General features: G+C 42.5%; 2 protein-coding genes across 3 annotated transcripts in view; one reads left to right on the top strand and one right to left on the bottom strand.

Annotated features, from left to right (window-relative positions):
• Positions 1-10,624, bottom strand: part of prss12 (serine protease 12) — a 22,770-nt gene extending 12,146 nt beyond the window's left edge. Inside the window, exons 1-9 of one of the 2 annotated variants that reach the window (XM_086120150.1) lie at positions 10,578-10,624; positions 7,370-7,805; positions 6,149-6,287; positions 4,892-5,064; positions 4,651-4,801; positions 4,360-4,538; positions 3,576-3,717; positions 3,274-3,494; positions 365-506 (exon numbers count right to left, since the gene is read on the bottom strand). In XM_086120150.1, the coding sequence (XP_085976276.1) occupies positions 365-506; positions 3,274-3,494; positions 3,576-3,717; positions 4,360-4,538; positions 4,651-4,801; positions 4,892-5,064; positions 6,149-6,287; positions 7,370-7,685 (1,463 nt within the window). In that variant the 5' untranslated portion in view covers positions 7,686-7,805; positions 10,578-10,624. The remainder of the gene's footprint in view (positions 1-364; positions 507-3,273; positions 3,495-3,575; positions 3,718-4,359; positions 4,539-4,650; positions 4,802-4,891; positions 5,065-6,148; positions 6,288-7,369; positions 7,806-10,577) is intronic. The other variant, XM_086120149.1, reaches the window with a different exon arrangement.
• mettl14 (methyltransferase 14, N6-adenosine-methyltransferase non-catalytic subunit) lies at positions 9,944-17,904 on the top strand. Its single transcript, XM_086120151.1, has 11 exons — positions 9,944-10,256; positions 10,595-10,683; positions 12,254-12,341; positions 13,603-13,680; positions 13,924-14,011; positions 14,087-14,177; positions 14,579-14,720; positions 15,199-15,291; positions 15,812-15,928; positions 16,737-16,947; positions 17,044-17,904. Exons 1-11 carry the CDS (start codon positions 10,191-10,193, stop codon positions 17,349-17,351), a joined length of 1,371 nt encoding a protein of 456 aa, XP_085976277.1. The 5' UTR covers positions 9,944-10,190; the 3' UTR covers positions 17,352-17,904.

The raw sequence follows: 17,904 nt of genomic DNA, 5'->3' as shown, positions 1-17,904 counted from the left end.
AACAAAATCCATCTTGTCTCTTAGAAGCAACTTAGCTGTTTTGATAATCAGGTAATTTCTTTAGCATACAAATTAGCTTTGTTGTAGTGGTGGCTGTGGCTCAGTCATCCTGTGAGCAAAGCTCAGACTGTCCAAGTGTCCTTGGGAAAGACACTGAACCTTAATTTGCTCCCAGTGGGCCTGGCAGTGTCTTGCCTGGCAGCAGCCACCGAATGGAGTAAAAACTTGCGTGTGTGAATGGGCGAATGTGAGGCTTTGTCAAGTGCTTTGGGCACTGTATGGTGTAGCTAATGGACTACATAAGTGCACTCCATTTACCATTGAAGATCAACAACCACAATGTTGTCGAGATCAGTTCACATACCTGTATCCCATCTGTCGACACACAACTTCAGCATCTCGATCATTCCATCCATCATCACACACCGTCCCCCACTGACCGGATAGATAGATCTCCACCCGCCCTTCTCTGGGGCTTTCTCCTCCCACGAGCCTCACTGGGATACCTGAATAACACACACACACACACACTGAAGTACGTGTCTTTGTAAAAATCCCCAACTATATTCATGAGCCTCAGACATCCACCCACTATAACCACCCACTACCTGTAACAACCCCAACATCTGACCAACATACACCCCCACCTTCTTCCACAACTCCAATGGGTAAAGGAGATCACACAAACACCTAATTTAGACTGAACAGAGTCAGACACTGTCCTGGCAACGATTTAGTCCCTATCTAGTTAATGCTATATGCTTCTGAAAAGCAACATGTCTGGAAGAAAAAATAAACATAAAAAAACATACACGTGTTGAATGTTTGTAGAACGCATGTAGAATCATGTTTCCAACAGCTGCAGCACCTTTCTTCTTTTCTGCAGATCACTCCACTTTGCCGTGTGGGTTTTTTTTTCTGCTTTTGAAAACATTATTTACTCCCACCGTCTCTCTCTTGAATGCACATTCTTGCTCTTTTTCTTTCAACTGTATTTTTTCACAGCATTCATCAAAGCAGTTGCAGCTGTGTAAAAGGGGAAGTCAATGTATGACAGGAATAAGTTCTATGCAGCCCCACAAGTCTAAACACAGCATTCTGAAGAAGATTACGTTTGTGGAACATGAGTCAAACAGTAAAATCGACCCGTTTTTGTGCATCTCAGAGAGCGTCCATTTTAACACTTGCTGTCGGCTGAAAATGACACCACAGTTGCTCAGGACTCTTTACCACCAGTCAATCACATGACCATAAATGTCCTTATAAGCATCCGTAATTCCAAAAGCACTCCATTGCACTTTTTTGGCAACCTTTGATTTTCTTTGCTGATTGCTTGGGTGAGATCATACAATTCATGGAACACATAGTGGGTAATCAGGGTTCCACTGTGGCCCGCAGTTTACCAATTTAGGTCACTCTCAAGTGTATGTCTATGGTGGTGATAGAGGAAGGCTCATTGTTATCGTTTTCTGACAACATCTATGCACTAACATGACCTCAGCGTGAAGCTCTCCGACAAGAGAAGAAAAAAATCAAACCACAGAGTGTAACTTGAAAGCCCTGCCTGGCTTATCCACATTTTCTGTCCTTTCTAAAATCAACACAAACCAAGCTGCAATGCGGGAGGTTCCACAGATAAACACTCATAAATCCGCACAAGGAAACTCACAAATACTTTGCAGTAATGACATAATTCTTTAGCGACCGGAGAATGTTCCTCAGCCTTTGCCAAAGCTACCTAAGCTGCATCGATAAACCCCTAGGATGTGAAACAGCTATTTCTGTCTCCACTGTGTGATCTCTCACCAAAGAAAAGTCTCTCATGCATTCTTTGCTGTGACGTTCAACGGACTTATCACATACAGTTTATTTTATGTAGCGAAGGCAACAGAACTCAACCCATTAAAACAACTTTGCTTCCTCCATCACTGTCGCTCCTATCTCCTATATTATTGCCTGCATGCCATTGATATAAGCTTGATTAATGGTGCTAACACCCCAGACCCTTCCCCCTACTTCTTTATGCCAAGAGTGGCGCTACAGCACCTTTTGAAAAGAGGTTTGAAGTTATGGTTTTACACTTGAGCAGGCAATATGTGGGCCCACAAAAGCTTGCAAGCAATGTTTGACCACAAGCAAGGGGGCTTACATTGAGCAAGCAGGTATACACTTGCAATCAGTAGTCATTACTGCAGGTCAGGCTAATCAGCAGACATGCCTAAAAAAAATCTCGCATGACATCACCCTCAACCTGCACTTTTGGGATGTCGGATTTTCTAAAATGAGATTTTAATTGAGTGCAGACTGAGTTTGACAGAGATCTTACAAACGTCTCTATTACGTAGTAGACAGAGGAAATTTGTGTAAATTAAGACTTTGGTTTCCTATGCCTGGCTGCGCTGGAATATGTGTGTTATACACATTAGGAGCAGGGTTAATAGTTAATGCATTAACCACCAAGAATAAATCCGCCATAACATCAATAAATCATCATTGCACGTATTGTATGAGCATGAAATTAGAAGTTGTGATTGATAATCTCAAATTTCCAGGGACCCGATAGCAACCTTAGATAGTGTTCGGTGTTTACTAACACCACTGCGAAAGACGATATCAGAAAGGTCAGCAGCTCGGTAGAAAGTCACTGCAATTGAGATTTTATGCCATAATGAAAAAAATAATTTGTGGTTTGTTCATTCAACCTTTATGACTCACAAATGTACTGTACATACATTTGCAAATGTGGTATCATGAGGATTTTATCTGACACAAAAAAAGCCAGTGCTGCATTAACGGAAAACGCCATGTACTGTAATCCTAAAAAAGCGGCCCTGCTGTAACACAGTTGGGATCGGTTCCAGCTCACCCGCAACACTTTTGAAGGCCTTTGGCCATAGAGAACGCAGGTTTTGCGCTCCCCGTTCGCCAACTCGCCAATGATGGGGTGTAATGGGGAGTGACGTGGTAATTACTTCCCATGCTCGCCTCATTCACGAGCGGCCAATTTATCTGTCAAAATTGCACTGCTAACAAGCACGAATGGCCATATGAAAAAACAAAAACAAAAAAAACTCAGGATGTACATTGCATACAGTAATCTGCTGGTTGTAGCAAAGTAGGTGGATCTACACAAAAGACAGACATTCTTTCAAATGATTGTTCTTAGGTAACAGTTACCTTCTACCGATGCATATATACAGTACGTATCACATATATTTAGGATGTGCCCGTACGACAGTTTAAATGTCACAGTGAGATAAGATTGTGTCTTACTAGTCGGGAGGCCATCTCCAAGGCGTTCTGCATTGCATGCGATGTTAACGTCTTCGTGGTGTGTGCAGTCATGACGGAGCCACTCCTCCCGTTTGCAAAGCAATAGGCTGGGCTCTTTGCCTGTGCAGCTCACGTCATCCAAAAGAATAGGACCAGACGCAACCCCGAAGCGAGGCACCGGCGTGATGTCGAGGCCTTCAGGGACCAGAGTTTGGCCTAACCTGCACAGTCCACAGAGGCATCGTAATGCAGCAATAGATAACAACACGACACATACCGTATAGGTTTGGGGCACTGTTTACCTGTAACCGAGTTGGCGGCACACTACTTGAGTATTTGAGTCTGTCCATCCATCATCACACACGGTTCCCCACTGTCCACGGTAGAAGACCTCTAAGCGTCCCTCGTTGCTCCCAGTCCCGCCCACTAACCTAGCAGTACCATCTGTGGAGAGAAAAGTCTGACAATGACTGTGAGGAAAAGACAGGAGGTGGTTAAAATATTCTACTGTCTTGGAAACAAAAGTAATTGTCAAATGCAAGCATACATCCATTTTCTATAGCCTTTGTAGTGTATACAGAAGAGCTGTGGGTGAGCTGGACCCTATCTCATCGGACTTGGGGCGATCGGCGAGGCACGCCATCACAGGGCTGTCTAGGCAAACAACCAGTCACACTCACATTCATACCTATGAACAATTTAAAAGAATTTGGTGAATCAAAATCAAAATCATGCATGTTTCAAAATGTGATACAGAGCCAGACTGCTCAGGGAAAATGCATGCAAGCACTGGTAGAGCATGAAACTCCAGACAGGAAGCTCATAAGGAATTGTGATGTCGATGTGGACACCACTTGTGCACTGCATTGCATGTAATGGAATGGAATTACAAAAAAAAAAACCTTTGGTCATAGTGAATGATTGATGATTTGGTCGAGGAGTCCTGTTTATTTGGGACATTTATTATTTTGCATCCTGCTACTGTATATTTACAGAGTATTATAAATATCTAATGGATTGTGTCACCCTATTTTTTTCTTAATCAAAGCACCATTACTTCATGATGATGCAGGTCGCTTCATTTACCTGTCAGTGGACTACAAGAGACGCCGGCGTCCTCGGAATGGAGGCAATTGTGTTCTCCCCAAGCACTTTTCGGACACTGCTCCACAGTCAGTTCATTTCCTGTGCATCTCACCTCATCCAGCCATACACGGCCAGAGCTCTTTCCATAATGGGCCTGGCGCCATGCCCGTGCTACACCACTGAAAGTAAGACATAAAAGTGCAAAGGAAGTATTGAAAAACATACTGGACTTTCTGTCTGGTTGCTTCTGGTTGATAACTAGCTTAGAACTTTAAAAGCGCATGCCTTCACCTCAGCCCCAATTGTCGACATACCACCTCTGCATCACTGTCGTCCCATTGGTCATCACATATGGAGCCCCATTGGCCTGCATGGAACACCTCGACTGTGCCCTCCGACATTGCCTTGCCGCCTACCAGCCGTATAGGCAGCATCACCGCAACTGATGAAAATGTGAACATAGGACTCAGCACTTTCATACAGAAGCATTTCATCAAATCCATCCAAAACCTTCAAGAGGTTGTTGACCTACCGTGCTCTTTAGTGCAGGTCACAACTGCACTCATGGAGCACTCGCCTCCATTCCACATGGTTTTAGGACACTGAAGCAGATCGGGCTCATCTCCCTGGCAGCGGACAGCCCGCCAGTGGAACTTAGCCATGCTCGGATGAGACAGCGGGAGCGCATGGGCCCGACCTGAGAGGCTAAAGGGGAATTGGGGCTCAGAATGTAAATCCAGGCAATTGAACATAAAGGAACATAGAATTGAGATGAGAAATGGATTCCATAGAGAAACCCAGTCTGACAGTTTTGATTGTTAAGCTGGTTAGGAGCCTTTCAAAGCACAAAGGCCTTACGCTGCCTGGAATGCCCTTTAGCCACACGCAAGTTTATGATCTGCCATTCCCGAGCAACTATACCATAGGCACTTTTGCACGGCAGTGTCCAATAACTGGTCATGTGACGCCCATCAGCGCTGCGGTAATTCTGCCAGACATATGGCTGACATTTGCGCTCTCCGCATTCTGCAATGAGTTTGCCTCTTGCACGAAAATGCAAGCATGTGTGCCAGAGCTGGTTTTAGTGTCAACAGATGGAAGTGTGCAACGTGGACCCACAAGTCATGACAACATATGTGTTTATGACCATTTTTTTATTTTTTTTTTGCAATTTAAAGTGCTACATTCGATGGCGATTTATTAAGAGTTGAAAGGAAATGTAAGTTCAGGTTAGGCAAGATGTGAGCAGGAACGTGAGTCACAGGAGTGGTGGTAACAAGGTAAATATGTGGAGAGCTAAAAGTATTCCAATACCTCTAGGGTCTAGGGAATGAAGGTTTGGAATGCAAAGGTCACTGACAAAAAGAGGGAAAAAAAAGCACAAAAAAAGAGCGCTGCCGTGCAAGGCAGCGCTCTTTCAAGCCTTCCTACCAATTTCCAATCATGCGCTCACCATCTGTCAAATACTTGAAGACAACGTAGCATTGTGATTTTTTATGGCGCACCTGCATCGAAGATGTAAGCCACGCACGAGATGGTTGCACACAACACAAAGCAGTGTTCTTTTTATGTGAAATAAAAATGTATCTGAAAATGTGGCCTTCAACAGAGAGCAAACGGTAAAAATAATATAAAAACACTTGGGAAATTCATCGTTTATTACTGTACATTATTTCCAAAATTCAATCATGACTTTGTATCACACATAATTCTTTCAGGAAATGGTTGGCCACTCATCGAAGTGATTTACCGCTGCTGAACGGGAATGTATACATGTGTGCACACTTACCCCCTGCCCAGCTGCCTGCACACAACTGTAGCGTCTTCATCTCGCCAGTCATCGCTGCACACGGAGCCCCACACACCACCCAGATAGACCTCCACCCTGCCATCCAGTTTGGAGCGTCCCCCTTGCAGACGAACTGAACCTTGGCATGCACAGCAAGGGACCCCTTGTGTAAAAGCAGGTCTTTTTCATCAAAATGATGCAAAAGAGCTATTGTATAGGCAAGGGAAATCTATCATGAATGACGACACACACACTACAGCAGTTGCGTTCATGTGTGGGTAGAAATCTGTCAAAAAAAGCGTGATTACGGTACATTACTGTATCATACTTCACTTCATTAAACCACATTATCAATGCTCCATGAAAAAAAACAAAGACAGATAAGGTGCTTTTTAACATGGTAAAACATCTGCATGGCATTTTGATTCAACAGACCGCTTTTAACGCCATTGCCCATTGTACCAGGGTGTCTTTAAAGTAGATAGAGTAGATACACAGGCAATTGATGGCCATTTGGAGTTACTTATCAAATGACTCTTGCAAACCACATCAACTTTTGCATTACACTTGTTAAAAAGTATATCGAAGTTGGTATTTGTTATTATTCCAGTTGCATTAAATGTTGTTGAAAATGTTATTTCTTGGTTACATGCATGTTTTGAATATGGTTCCAAGACACCCAAATACAGCAAATCTCACCAACATAGTTGACTGATTCTTCAACATTTCAGAAAAAAATGTGTACAATAACATCTAGAATTGCATGCCCATTGCAAGTTATGATACACTGTAATAATTGGATTAACGTGCACTAATAATAAAGTTATCACAACAGGAGCTCTGTAGTTACATGGTTGTCCTTTGTTTTTACATTCACATTGCAGAAGATACCTAATTTGAATTGATAGTCAAAATATACTTAACAAAAAAATAAGCGCTATATTTGCAGAGGCATACTTTTATTGCCCCTCTTTTAATGGATTACAACTGTCTTGTTTTGTAGTAATTAAGGAGATTTGGAAGTGGTGATCTCCTGATTTATTTGAATCCACAATAAACGTTTTTGCAATGTGACAAAGGCCTATTTTCCTTGACTGGGAATGTAAAATAACTTTGAAAACGTAATTGTAATGGCATGTTAATACTGAATGAAAGCCAATGGATGTTCATGGATATGCTGTTCCGTACATGTGATGTGGTTCCAAACCCGCTGTTGTTTACCTTGTTTACAGTCACAGTAGCCCCAGTCCACCCTGCCTCTTTGGTTCCGGAAGAAGCACCACGCTCGGATTCTGCCGTCAGGGTTCCGGCACTGATTATGCTCCCCGACGCCTTTGCCCGGGTGACGCTCCGTGAAGCCGCCCACCTCACTCCAGTTCATACACCGTGCGCCGGACTCGGTGACGTCGATCGCGCCCCGATACGAGGCGCCTGAGCCACGGCTCCGGGCGCAGTCGCCGAACGGTTGAATAAATGACGAGTGGCCGCCGCTCGGCCACAGGAGCGCGGCCGTGAGGGCGAGGAAGGCCGCCGTCATGCCGGGGATCTGGCGCTTGGATCCCGGAGGTTCGCACGCGGCGAGAATGGCATCAGCTGAGGAGATCGAAGCTTCCCAACCAGACGCATCGCCCTGGCGGGGGACGGGAGGGAGAGTGGGCTGGGAGCAGATCAATGAAACTGCATTACAGTGCTCTGTGTGTTGGTATCCACATTAAGCAGGCTGACTCCTCAAAAGTAGATGCTTAGGCTATACACACATTATAAAATCATAAAGCAAATGGTGCATTTGCCTTCAAAAAGAGGTTATGTCCAGAAAAGGAGTGATGAAGAACACTATAGCCCTAAGACTTAATCATGGAAATACTGTTTTCAATTGATGTTTTTACACAGGGGTCCCAGATCCCTGAGAGGTTTGGAGCACCTATAAAACTGAGACACATGCATGTATAAAAAATGTCAAATTGAGTATCACAATTGCACATCATTATGAATACAAATATTTAACCTAAATCCCAGTGAAGTTGAGCTAGTGTGTACAATGTAAATAGAAACAGAATACACTACAATGATTGGAAATCATTTTGACCCCACATTCAATTGAATTCACTATAAAGACAAGTTGTATCAAACGGATTTTTTTTTTCAAATATTTACTCATTTTATGTTTGATGTTTGAAACACGGTCCAAAAAAATCTGGGACAGGAGCATAGTTACCACTGTGTTACATCACCTTTACTTTTAGCAAGAGTCAATAATCGTTTGGGAGCTTAAGGCAGCTATTGTTGAAGCTGTGTTGGTGGAATTTGTTCCCATTTTTGCTTGACGTCTTGGGTCTCCATAACGCTTCATGTCAGTATGAAGCACTATGACGTCCGACCCACCTGGACGTCCCGTTTCCTCCCACAATCAAAAAACATGCATGGCAAGTTAATGGAACACTCTAAATTGTCCGAAGATGTGATTGTAAGTGTGAATGGTTGTTTATCGATGTGTACCCTGTAATTGGATGGCAACCAGTTCAGCGTGTACCCCGACTACTGCCCAAAGACAGCTGGGATAGGCTCCAGCACACCCGCGACCTTTGTGAGAATAAGCGGATAAGAAACTGGATGGATGGATGGATGGATGAAATTTGCAACATTTCAAACACGAAATACAATTGAAAATATTACAATGATGCGAGTAGCTATGAAACAGTTTGTTTACTTTCATTACAGTATTTCCATGTTTATTTATATGTATTAATGTTTTAAAATCCTGGACAGTACTTTTAATCTTTACTGTACAATCTTTTTTTTAAACAAGTACAGTACAGTCCTTATTTTAAGTACAGTTATTTTTCTTTGGGTAGTTATAAAAGTGTGATACAAGTGACAGCCCATTTACCATTTAAACATAAGTACTGTAGTACATGTGCGTTTTCGTAAGATATCCTTTATTTGTCCTACACTGGGGAAATTTACAGTCTACAGCAGCAAGATTGTGGAGAGAAAAGTAGTTCTGTAAAGCCTTAGCCTATGCATTTTTACTTCATTCTAATGTTGGCCATTATGGTGATCGTTGGAGAGCAAAAACAATTAAGAGGTGGAATTTAAGAATCAACTGCCAACATGAGCGACAAACAAATGCTGTTCACATGAACATAAACTTTCTGTGGTTGTAATTGAGGATAAATAATCTAGTGGAAAAATTCCAAATAAAACACGGCCAAGGGGCATTAACAAGTAGGGAAGAGTTTTTGGAAGTTTGAAAGGTACATTCCGAAATAAATGGAAATACATGTTTATTTAACAAGTATTTTGGGTGGTGTTTTCTTTCTTGTTTGGTTTATCTGGCGCTAGTTACTTTGTGTAGCGTAGGCCTGTAGCATCTTTTTTTTTTTACTTTATTCAATTACAAATGTGCGAAACATGTCGGCATAGTACATTGTTAACATTATAACAAAAAAGCCCTGTAGCATTATGATGGCATGGAGTATTGTGGTGTTTCATTTCCGAGAGTAGGGTCAAGACGCAGTGACAAGAGAGACAAACTATTACTATCTTACACTAATAGAATATCTCCGTACGCCTACGACATAGTAGCGTGTCTTCTCATTGGAGGAAAGCCGGCAACAAACGTCACAACGACGGGACCCAGTTGGATGACGCCTACATATGAGTGCTTATTTTATACAAGAGATTGCTGAAACACTCTCAGGTGGGCGGTGTCGTCAATCCATAGTTCTGTGCTGTTAATACAGCTCCATTCATACTCGCACAGCACTGCCGTGTATGACATTGCGACAATCAATTAATTCATACAAATTAAAATAAAAATATCACATAGCTATTTCTTCCGCTGATTAGAACAACAAAACTACCACCCCATCTGTTTCACTAAAATGCCCAGCCGTTTACATCGAGCGCTTCCACGGTGGTTTACCCGTGTAGCAAACATTAGCTAGTCGTGTGCTTCACTGCTGGCCAGTCAATTTTGTACACATTCCGATGAATTAAATTAGATTGGTTTGCTTTCGCAGAACACTAAGAAATATACGAAATGAACAGTCGACTGCAGGAAATCCGCGAGCGACAAAAACTTAGGCGGCAGATTTTAGCACGACAGGCAAGTATCTTAGCACTATTGTTATTCATACAGTAGGTAACCCAGTAATATAATGAAGTCATCGACGAAGTGCTAAAACCATTTGCAGCGTTCTGTTTGTAAATTCGAATACGTGGCAAAACTGGAATATAGTCCTCCCAACTAGTTCGCGTGCTTGTCACCCATGCATGGTTTGCAGAGCACCGCAATAGCAAAGATGTGTATGAATGTAAACACATGGTGCGCACAATACATCAATTGAAATTAATATCTACACCTTTTTTTCACGCACAAAGGCGTATGACCATGGAGCAATGATTAAAATTGCGCAGCATTACTCACTTTTACATTGTCTACAGTTGGGAGCTGAGAGTGCAGATAGCATTGGAGCTGTGCTCAACAGTAAAGAGGAACTAAAAGAGATAGAAGAGACAAGAGAAACATGCAGGTAAGAAGTTGTAAATGCACATGGGTGCGGCATGTCTGGAATTTCCCTCAGAATTAATCATAATAATCATCTACCTAGCTTGCTTAGTTCACAAAAAGTTAAATGAACTAAACAATGAATGTCAGTCAAAGCATGTGCCATGCAGTGTGAGTCTGCTGTAAAAGGAAGGCTTAATTTTTAGAAAAGTAAAATCATTACCTTTTTTTATTTCCGATGCATACATGAATTGGGAGTGATTTGATCATTTATTACAGTTCTTGCATGCAGACTGTTTCCACTGAAAACTAGAAAGACCATAAATGCGTGTCGTTTGTTTTAATAAAATACAAAAAACAACTAGTAAAGGGGGGGGGGGGGGTCCATTCAGCATTCCCTCTCTTTTGCTCTTTCACGGTTTTAGGAGTGACTTCCAACCGTTTCTGGTATCATGTCACTATTGCAGTTGAAAATGGCGCCCAAACTAATTCAAGGCTACGCTGATTATTACGCTTTTCAAGATGTAAGTGGCTATAGAGTCAGAGGCGGCTCAACATGTATTCAGTGAACGCATCATTTCCACTTTTGGGATAAGGAGGTGTACTAACTTCCTGGCGCTAATCTAACCAACCCCATACAGATTTCATCAAATTCTTTAAAATATACATGTACTTGCAATCTACTGAAATGGCATCAATTTAGCATAATTAATGTGTTACATATTAATTATCGCAGTCATCCAAGTTTCGACAAAGTGATCAAAGCACCATTATCTCATTTAATGCTGCCATTTGCTGCCTCACAGTACAAGCAGGTCAGTGTAAAAAAATGCTCATTTTGACACGCTCAGCTCAACCTTGGAGAGCATGAAAACAACCACAAAATAAAATAGCCTTTATTGTCACATGCTATGGTGCAGATGGAACAAAATTGAGCTGATGAAAACATCAAAGACGACCAATAACAACATAATAATACTGAAAAGCATTAATAGTAACTACTGCAGGGTGAGGATTGAGGATGAATGTTCTCACGAAGCTGTGTGACAGCGTAGATGACGTCATCCACCTGAGTGAGAAAAGCGTGTAGCTTTGTGACTCGTCAGGGAGTCCAGCAAGGAGAAAAACAGAAAGATTGACAGACTACTGTTTGTTGATTTGAGTTTGCAATCGTTAAATTGTCTCACCAAATGTCCAACCTTTCTCTCTCCTTTGTACAAAGTAGTACCAGCTCACTGCTGAACTTGTTCAAATAAAAAGCAGAACATAATGTCGGGCACACCACAGTTCTGGCTGGAGAAGCGATTCCTCCGTCTTTGAGAAAGTCACAGCTTAAGATGACGTTTCCATCTTGAAAAGCACCAGCTCCAATCAATTGACTGTACCTGACAAAAACCCTCGTGAACACAATTTAAAAGACTGAGCTTATTTTTCCTCCAGATGGCATCGCAGAAGCTTGGAATAAACGGAAATCGGAAGCTTATTCCACCTTTTGCACATTATGAGTTGCCCTGTATAAAGTCCATTAGGCGCCACACCTGTACCCAAATTTTATAGGTTGTTGTCTACAATAATGCTGCCGTTGTGTGTTGCAGGGCCTCATTGGATGATTCCGCCCCTACCTCCAAGAAGAAGACTCTGACAGAGGGTGATGACACCGAGGAAGATGTGGAGGAACAAAAAGTGAGTGTTGGCGGCACAAGCATAGCCTCCAAATGTACCATAATAACACCTTTTACACGGTGTCCCTAATGCTCAGACTAAGACATCACAGGACAAGCTGGAAATCTTGTTGACCTAAAACAACCCCACGTAGCAAGCGTGTTGCGTATGTGATTCTGCCATCCCTAAGCGGGCTTTAAGAATTTTAATAACTCCCCAGTTGGAGTTTACGCTTTAACTAAACACGCAACAAAATTGATAACACTCATTGCATTTTAAAAACATTGCAAGTGGTAATGCCAAAGTCAATGTACCGTATTTTCCACACTATAAGGCGCTTTGGAGTATAAGGCGCACCTTCAATGAACGACCTATTCTAAAACAGTTGTCATAGATAAAGCACATTATAAGGCGCAGAGAATAGAAGCTGCAATCGTGGCTGCAGTTGCGTTATGCATCCAATAGATGGCGATACGCTAAAGTGAATACAATACAATACAATACAATACAACTGTTTTTATATAGAGCTTCCCACAACCGATGTAGTGGCAACAAAGCACTTTACAGAACATATAAACTAGTACGTCGAAGAAATCAGAATATTGATCCATATATAAGGCGCATTGGATTATAAGGTGCGCTGTCAGCTTTTGGAAAATACGGTAAATTCCCAAAGAGGCCAATGCAGGAACAGCCGGTATTTCCATCCATTGCATGATCAGTATTTGTTTCTATTCCGTTTTTTGTTTTTTTAATTGCTATGCTGATTTCTCATGATATTTACAAGGTCGATTTGAACTTGACAGAAAGAACAGAGAGTTCAAGAATGAAGTACTCAACGTGCAGTGGGGAATGGGCATGAGCCTATGATGGGAGTTTGGGGTTTTTGACATTCAGTAGTTGAATCAATACAAGTGGAGCTGAATGAATGAATGTAAATCGTGAATTCAGTCTCAATCAAAATAATCTGGATTGATATTATTTCCATAATCGTCACACCATACAATCATGGTCAAGCAACAAATAGAAGTTATATCTCCAGGCATCACTTTATCTGTGTCTACTCAGGGTTGATTGCAGTGCTTGCTCATTCCTTTCATCCATTCGTAAGACAATTGGCAATCGGGTTTTGGGCTGTTCTTGCTGATATGAGAGAAATATTTTTCCTGATGGTGTTGTCATTTTATTATAGTTTCCCTTTGAACTGTGACTTTGGTTTACAATGATGTTCTGATTCGAATGATGATGCATCCCAAGAAATGCTTCTGTTGCTGTGTGTCAGGATGAGGTGGAGGTGCCGCCGCCTGAGGAAAGCAATCCATACGAGGAAGTCTACAAGGACTCAAGTACTTTCCTTAAGGTCAGAAGAGAATTTTCTTGTGCACTCCTACTGTATGTCACCAGATAAGGACATCCTATGACTACATACTGTATATACTACACCGTGATGCAATTGCAGTTCCACATCTCTTGAATTGCAACCATTTGGTGCATTGTTGAACGAATATGGCTCTGATAGTGTTTCAAAGGTGTCACAGATATTTGAGAGCGTCACGTGTATGTAACGTTGCGGTCGGTTTGCGTTCCACTCATTTACTTTCAGGGTACGCAGAGCTTGAACCCTCACAACGATTACTGTCAGCACTTTGTCGACACAGGTCACAGGCCGCAGAACTTCATTCGAGATGTTGGTGAGTGGAGTTGGCTCGGGGGAATGTTGATGAAGAAGCGTTCCTCAAATCTGTCTTTTTGTCGGTGGGGATCAGGCTTGGCCGATCGATTTGAGGAGTACCCCAAACTGCGAGAGCTGATCCGATTGAAGGACGGACTCATCTCCACTACCAACACCCCTCCCATGTACGCTCAGCAACCGTGTTCCACGCTATTTTTACCATTTTTACACAACCTGTAATTGAAAAGGGCCTTTAGTTTTCTCAGTCTCCAAACAGTGAATGTTATTAAAAGGACAGGGGATGCAACACAGTGGTGAGCATGCGCCCATTTTTTTTGTAATCTGTTTCAGGCATCAAATTCAAAATGAGTCAATATTTGAAGGAAAAAAAACCCCATCAGTTTGAGCATGAAAGACGTTGTTTTTGTTGTGCATGCGAACCTTGTGAGGATAGAGTGGACCGGAAAATGGATGGATGGATGGAATTAATGGATGAAAAATTGGTGAAGCGCAGAAAGTGTGTTTGACTGTAAAGCATATCTTGACATAGACGTATTCATGTCATGTGTGTGTGTGTGGTTTTCAGGTACCTGCAGGCTGACCTGGAGCACTTTGACCTGCAGGATTTAAAAAGCGAGTTTGATGTCATTTTGCTCGAGCCTCCTTTAGAGGAGTATTACAGAGAGTCAGGCATCAGCCACACAGAGCGCTTCTGGACCTGGGATGATGTAAGTTTGCATACCAACTTTATCTTGGGAAGAATTCTGAGAATGGATGTGAGCAGCCGCACCGCAATAGTAGTCCTGTGCATATTAGCCATCTTTATCCAGCAGAGGGCAACACGCGCTCATCTGAACATTCGTCTGGCTCAACTGTCCACTTATCCAACCTGCACGTGTTTTATATGACTTTTTTTATTTTTATTTTTTTTGACTGTTCACATGGCAGTGGGGTGGCCTGCTGGTTAGCATGTCTGTCTCACACTTCTGAAAACATGCATGGTTGGTTCATTGAAGACAATGGATTTTTCATTGCTGTGAATGTGAATGATTGTCAATATGTGCCCTGCAATTATCCATGGTGTACCTCGCACTCACCAGAAATGAGCTAGCATTGGCTCCAACTCAAACGCAATCCTAATTAGGAAAAGTGCTCTCGAACATGGATGGAAGGAAGGACTATTCCTATGTTTCCTTTTGTTTGTAGATCATGAAGCTAGAGATTGAAGAGATCTCTGCCCTTCGGTCCTTTGTCTTCCTCTGGTGTGGCTCGGGTGAAGGCCTGGACTTGGGAAGAATGGTAATGCAAACCGTATATCATATTCTCATGAGTCTGTGGTGTCCACGTGGCTTGAGGAAAGCTTTTTATTCTACTTTTTTTTTTTTTTTTTTAAACTTTGAGTCAGACGATGACAGCATTATTTGTATGAGTAAAATAGAAAATTTTGTGGAGTGATTATTTGGTTGCCTCGTGGTTATCTCCACAGCGCCGCTGAATATTATGTACTTGGTATCCCTCTCGCGGAGACGCACTACGTTTCCTGTTTGGCCAGCTGAGTGACAGTCTGACCTTTTCATCCTCACGAGTACATTTTGTTTCATACCTAGAGTGGCCAATATTTCCGTTTGAGTTTATGCAGCACGACTGTGGATGCTTAAAAACCTAAAAGGCATTGAATCTATAAATCTATAAACAATTGTAATTGACATTAAAATATCTTAAATCAGTCTTTCAATAGTCTTAAAAATGCAGGCGTTCAAATAATTGTGGATTGATTCATGATTTCATGTATACCCGGAACACAATGTTGTATTCGCAGTGTTTAAGGAAATGGGGCTTCAGGCGCTGCGAAGACATCTGCTGGATCAAGACCAACAAGAATAACCCAGGCAAGACAAAGGCGCTGGACCCGAAAGCAGTATTTCAAAGGACCAAGGTACAGCACATTCATTCGACAGTACTCATTTTATTACAAAGACTTTTATTTTTGAATTTCTCACTCAAATGTGTTGGCTCATCAAGACAATGTAAATATATCAGCGACAACCCACATTAACTCATTCACTCCCAAAGACGTTTTTAAACCTATTTTCAGACTTGGTCCAGAATTGGCTGGTCCTGAATGAGTTAATACAAACTACACTTTTGAAATTATGATTTGACTCATGAAGTGGACTAATAATCCATCTGGCTTCAGGTCTTGGCCCTCAAATTCAAGCATGCGCGGCTGATGCAGCCCGATGACTCGAAACATACAAAGTCCACCTCTGAAAGGCTTAGAAAGGTTTTGAACTGGCCAAATCAAAAGTCTGGTCTTACGTTTGTATGACCTTCAGGTAGTCTATGCTTAAAAACCTTCCAGTGTGACCAAGGTAACATAATTCAGCAAATATAAATGGGCCAACATTCCTCCACGGTGACACAAAATCCTAATCATTGGTTACTGCAAATGTCCTATTACTGCCAATGGTGACACAACCAGTTGTAACTAAACAAGTCGGTCCACTGGCAATTACTTTTTCCACATCGGGCCAGGTAGGTTTGCCCCCACATTCACACCCAACTAATAATAATAAAATTTAGCATTCATCATTTTCCGGTACCGAGTAATCTTGGTGAGACATTAAAATTGGTTTAGTGAGCTGAAACATGTAAGTGTGATATGCAAAAAAAGGAACAAACCAGGAAGAAGACACATTTTCCAGCACCAAGCAGATAAATGTGAAAACGCGGCTTTTGTCTAGGAACACTGCCTGATGGGAATCAAAGGAACAGTACGGAGAAGCACAGACGGCGACTTCATCCATGCCAACGTGGACATCGACTTGATCATCACGGAGGAGCCCGAGATGGGAAATGTCGAGAAGCCCGTCGAGATCTTTCACATCATCGAGCACTTCTGTTTGGGGCGCAGGAGGTTGCACCTTTTTGGACGTGACTCGACCATCAGACCTGGTGTGTCGATCGTTTGTTTGCACGTTGCTGTCTTTTCTCTTCTTGTTCTGCCGGGCTGGTAAAACATCTGTGACTGGCTCCTGTCTCCCCCTACAGGTTGGCTGACAGTCGGTCCCACTCTCACCAACAGTAACTTCAACCCAGAGAGCTACTCTTCACATTTTGCTCTGCCTGAATCCTACCTCTCCGGCTGCACCGAGGAAATAGAGCGACTGCGCCCCAAATCGCCGCCTTCCAAGATGAAGTCCGACCGTGGCGGCGGCGCACCCAGAGGGGTGCGCAGTGGTCCGAATGCAGGAAGAGGTGGAGAGAGAGGTCGGGAAAGAATCCGACCAAACTTCCGCGGAGACAGGGGAGGCTTCCGTGGCCGGGGAGGCCCGCACAGGGGCTTTCCCCCACGTTAGCGCAATCAAACTGACCCGACTGGCGTGAGTCTGAGGCTTCCTTTGACTTGACCGTTGTCAAGTTGCTCCTGATAAGGCCCCTATGATTCCCACTCCGAGGCCGCATTTGGAGCACCAGCGCAATCTCATGTGCTCTCAGACGCAAGCTGAATGTCTGCCTTGTTGACTGTCGACTCCACTCCGGTGGCCTCCAGCAGTGATGTTTCACCAAAAATTTTAGAATCATTCATCCCGAGACATCGTCCGAATACACTTTTTTTCAGGCACATTAGTATCTATGAAAATTGACAATTGTGAGAGTAATTTAGAAGTGACTTGGGTAGCTGTGCTATTTGGCTAACAAATAGATATTTGAATTATTTTGGGTCCTTTTTTTAAAAAGTCCATTTCACAAAGAGACATTGTACTGCCAAGACTGTGTAAAATGGAAATCATAGAGGAAAACGGCACAAAGGACCTAAAAAGACTTTTTTTTTTTTTTAGAACTGTGTATATTTTTTGTTCTCGTTTAGATTTAATTCATCATATCCAAATAAACCTTTTTACAATTTCA

The sequence above is a fragment of the Hippocampus guttulatus genome, chromosome 9, assembly GCF_054856545.1.
Source record: "Hippocampus guttulatus isolate MCC_2025c chromosome 9, RoL_Hgut_1.0, whole genome shotgun sequence".
NCBI lineage: Eukaryota > Metazoa > Chordata > Actinopteri > Syngnathiformes > Syngnathidae > Hippocampus > Hippocampus guttulatus.
Note: the sequence above shows the minus strand (reverse complement) of the source record. Positions and strands in the feature narration are given on the sequence as shown.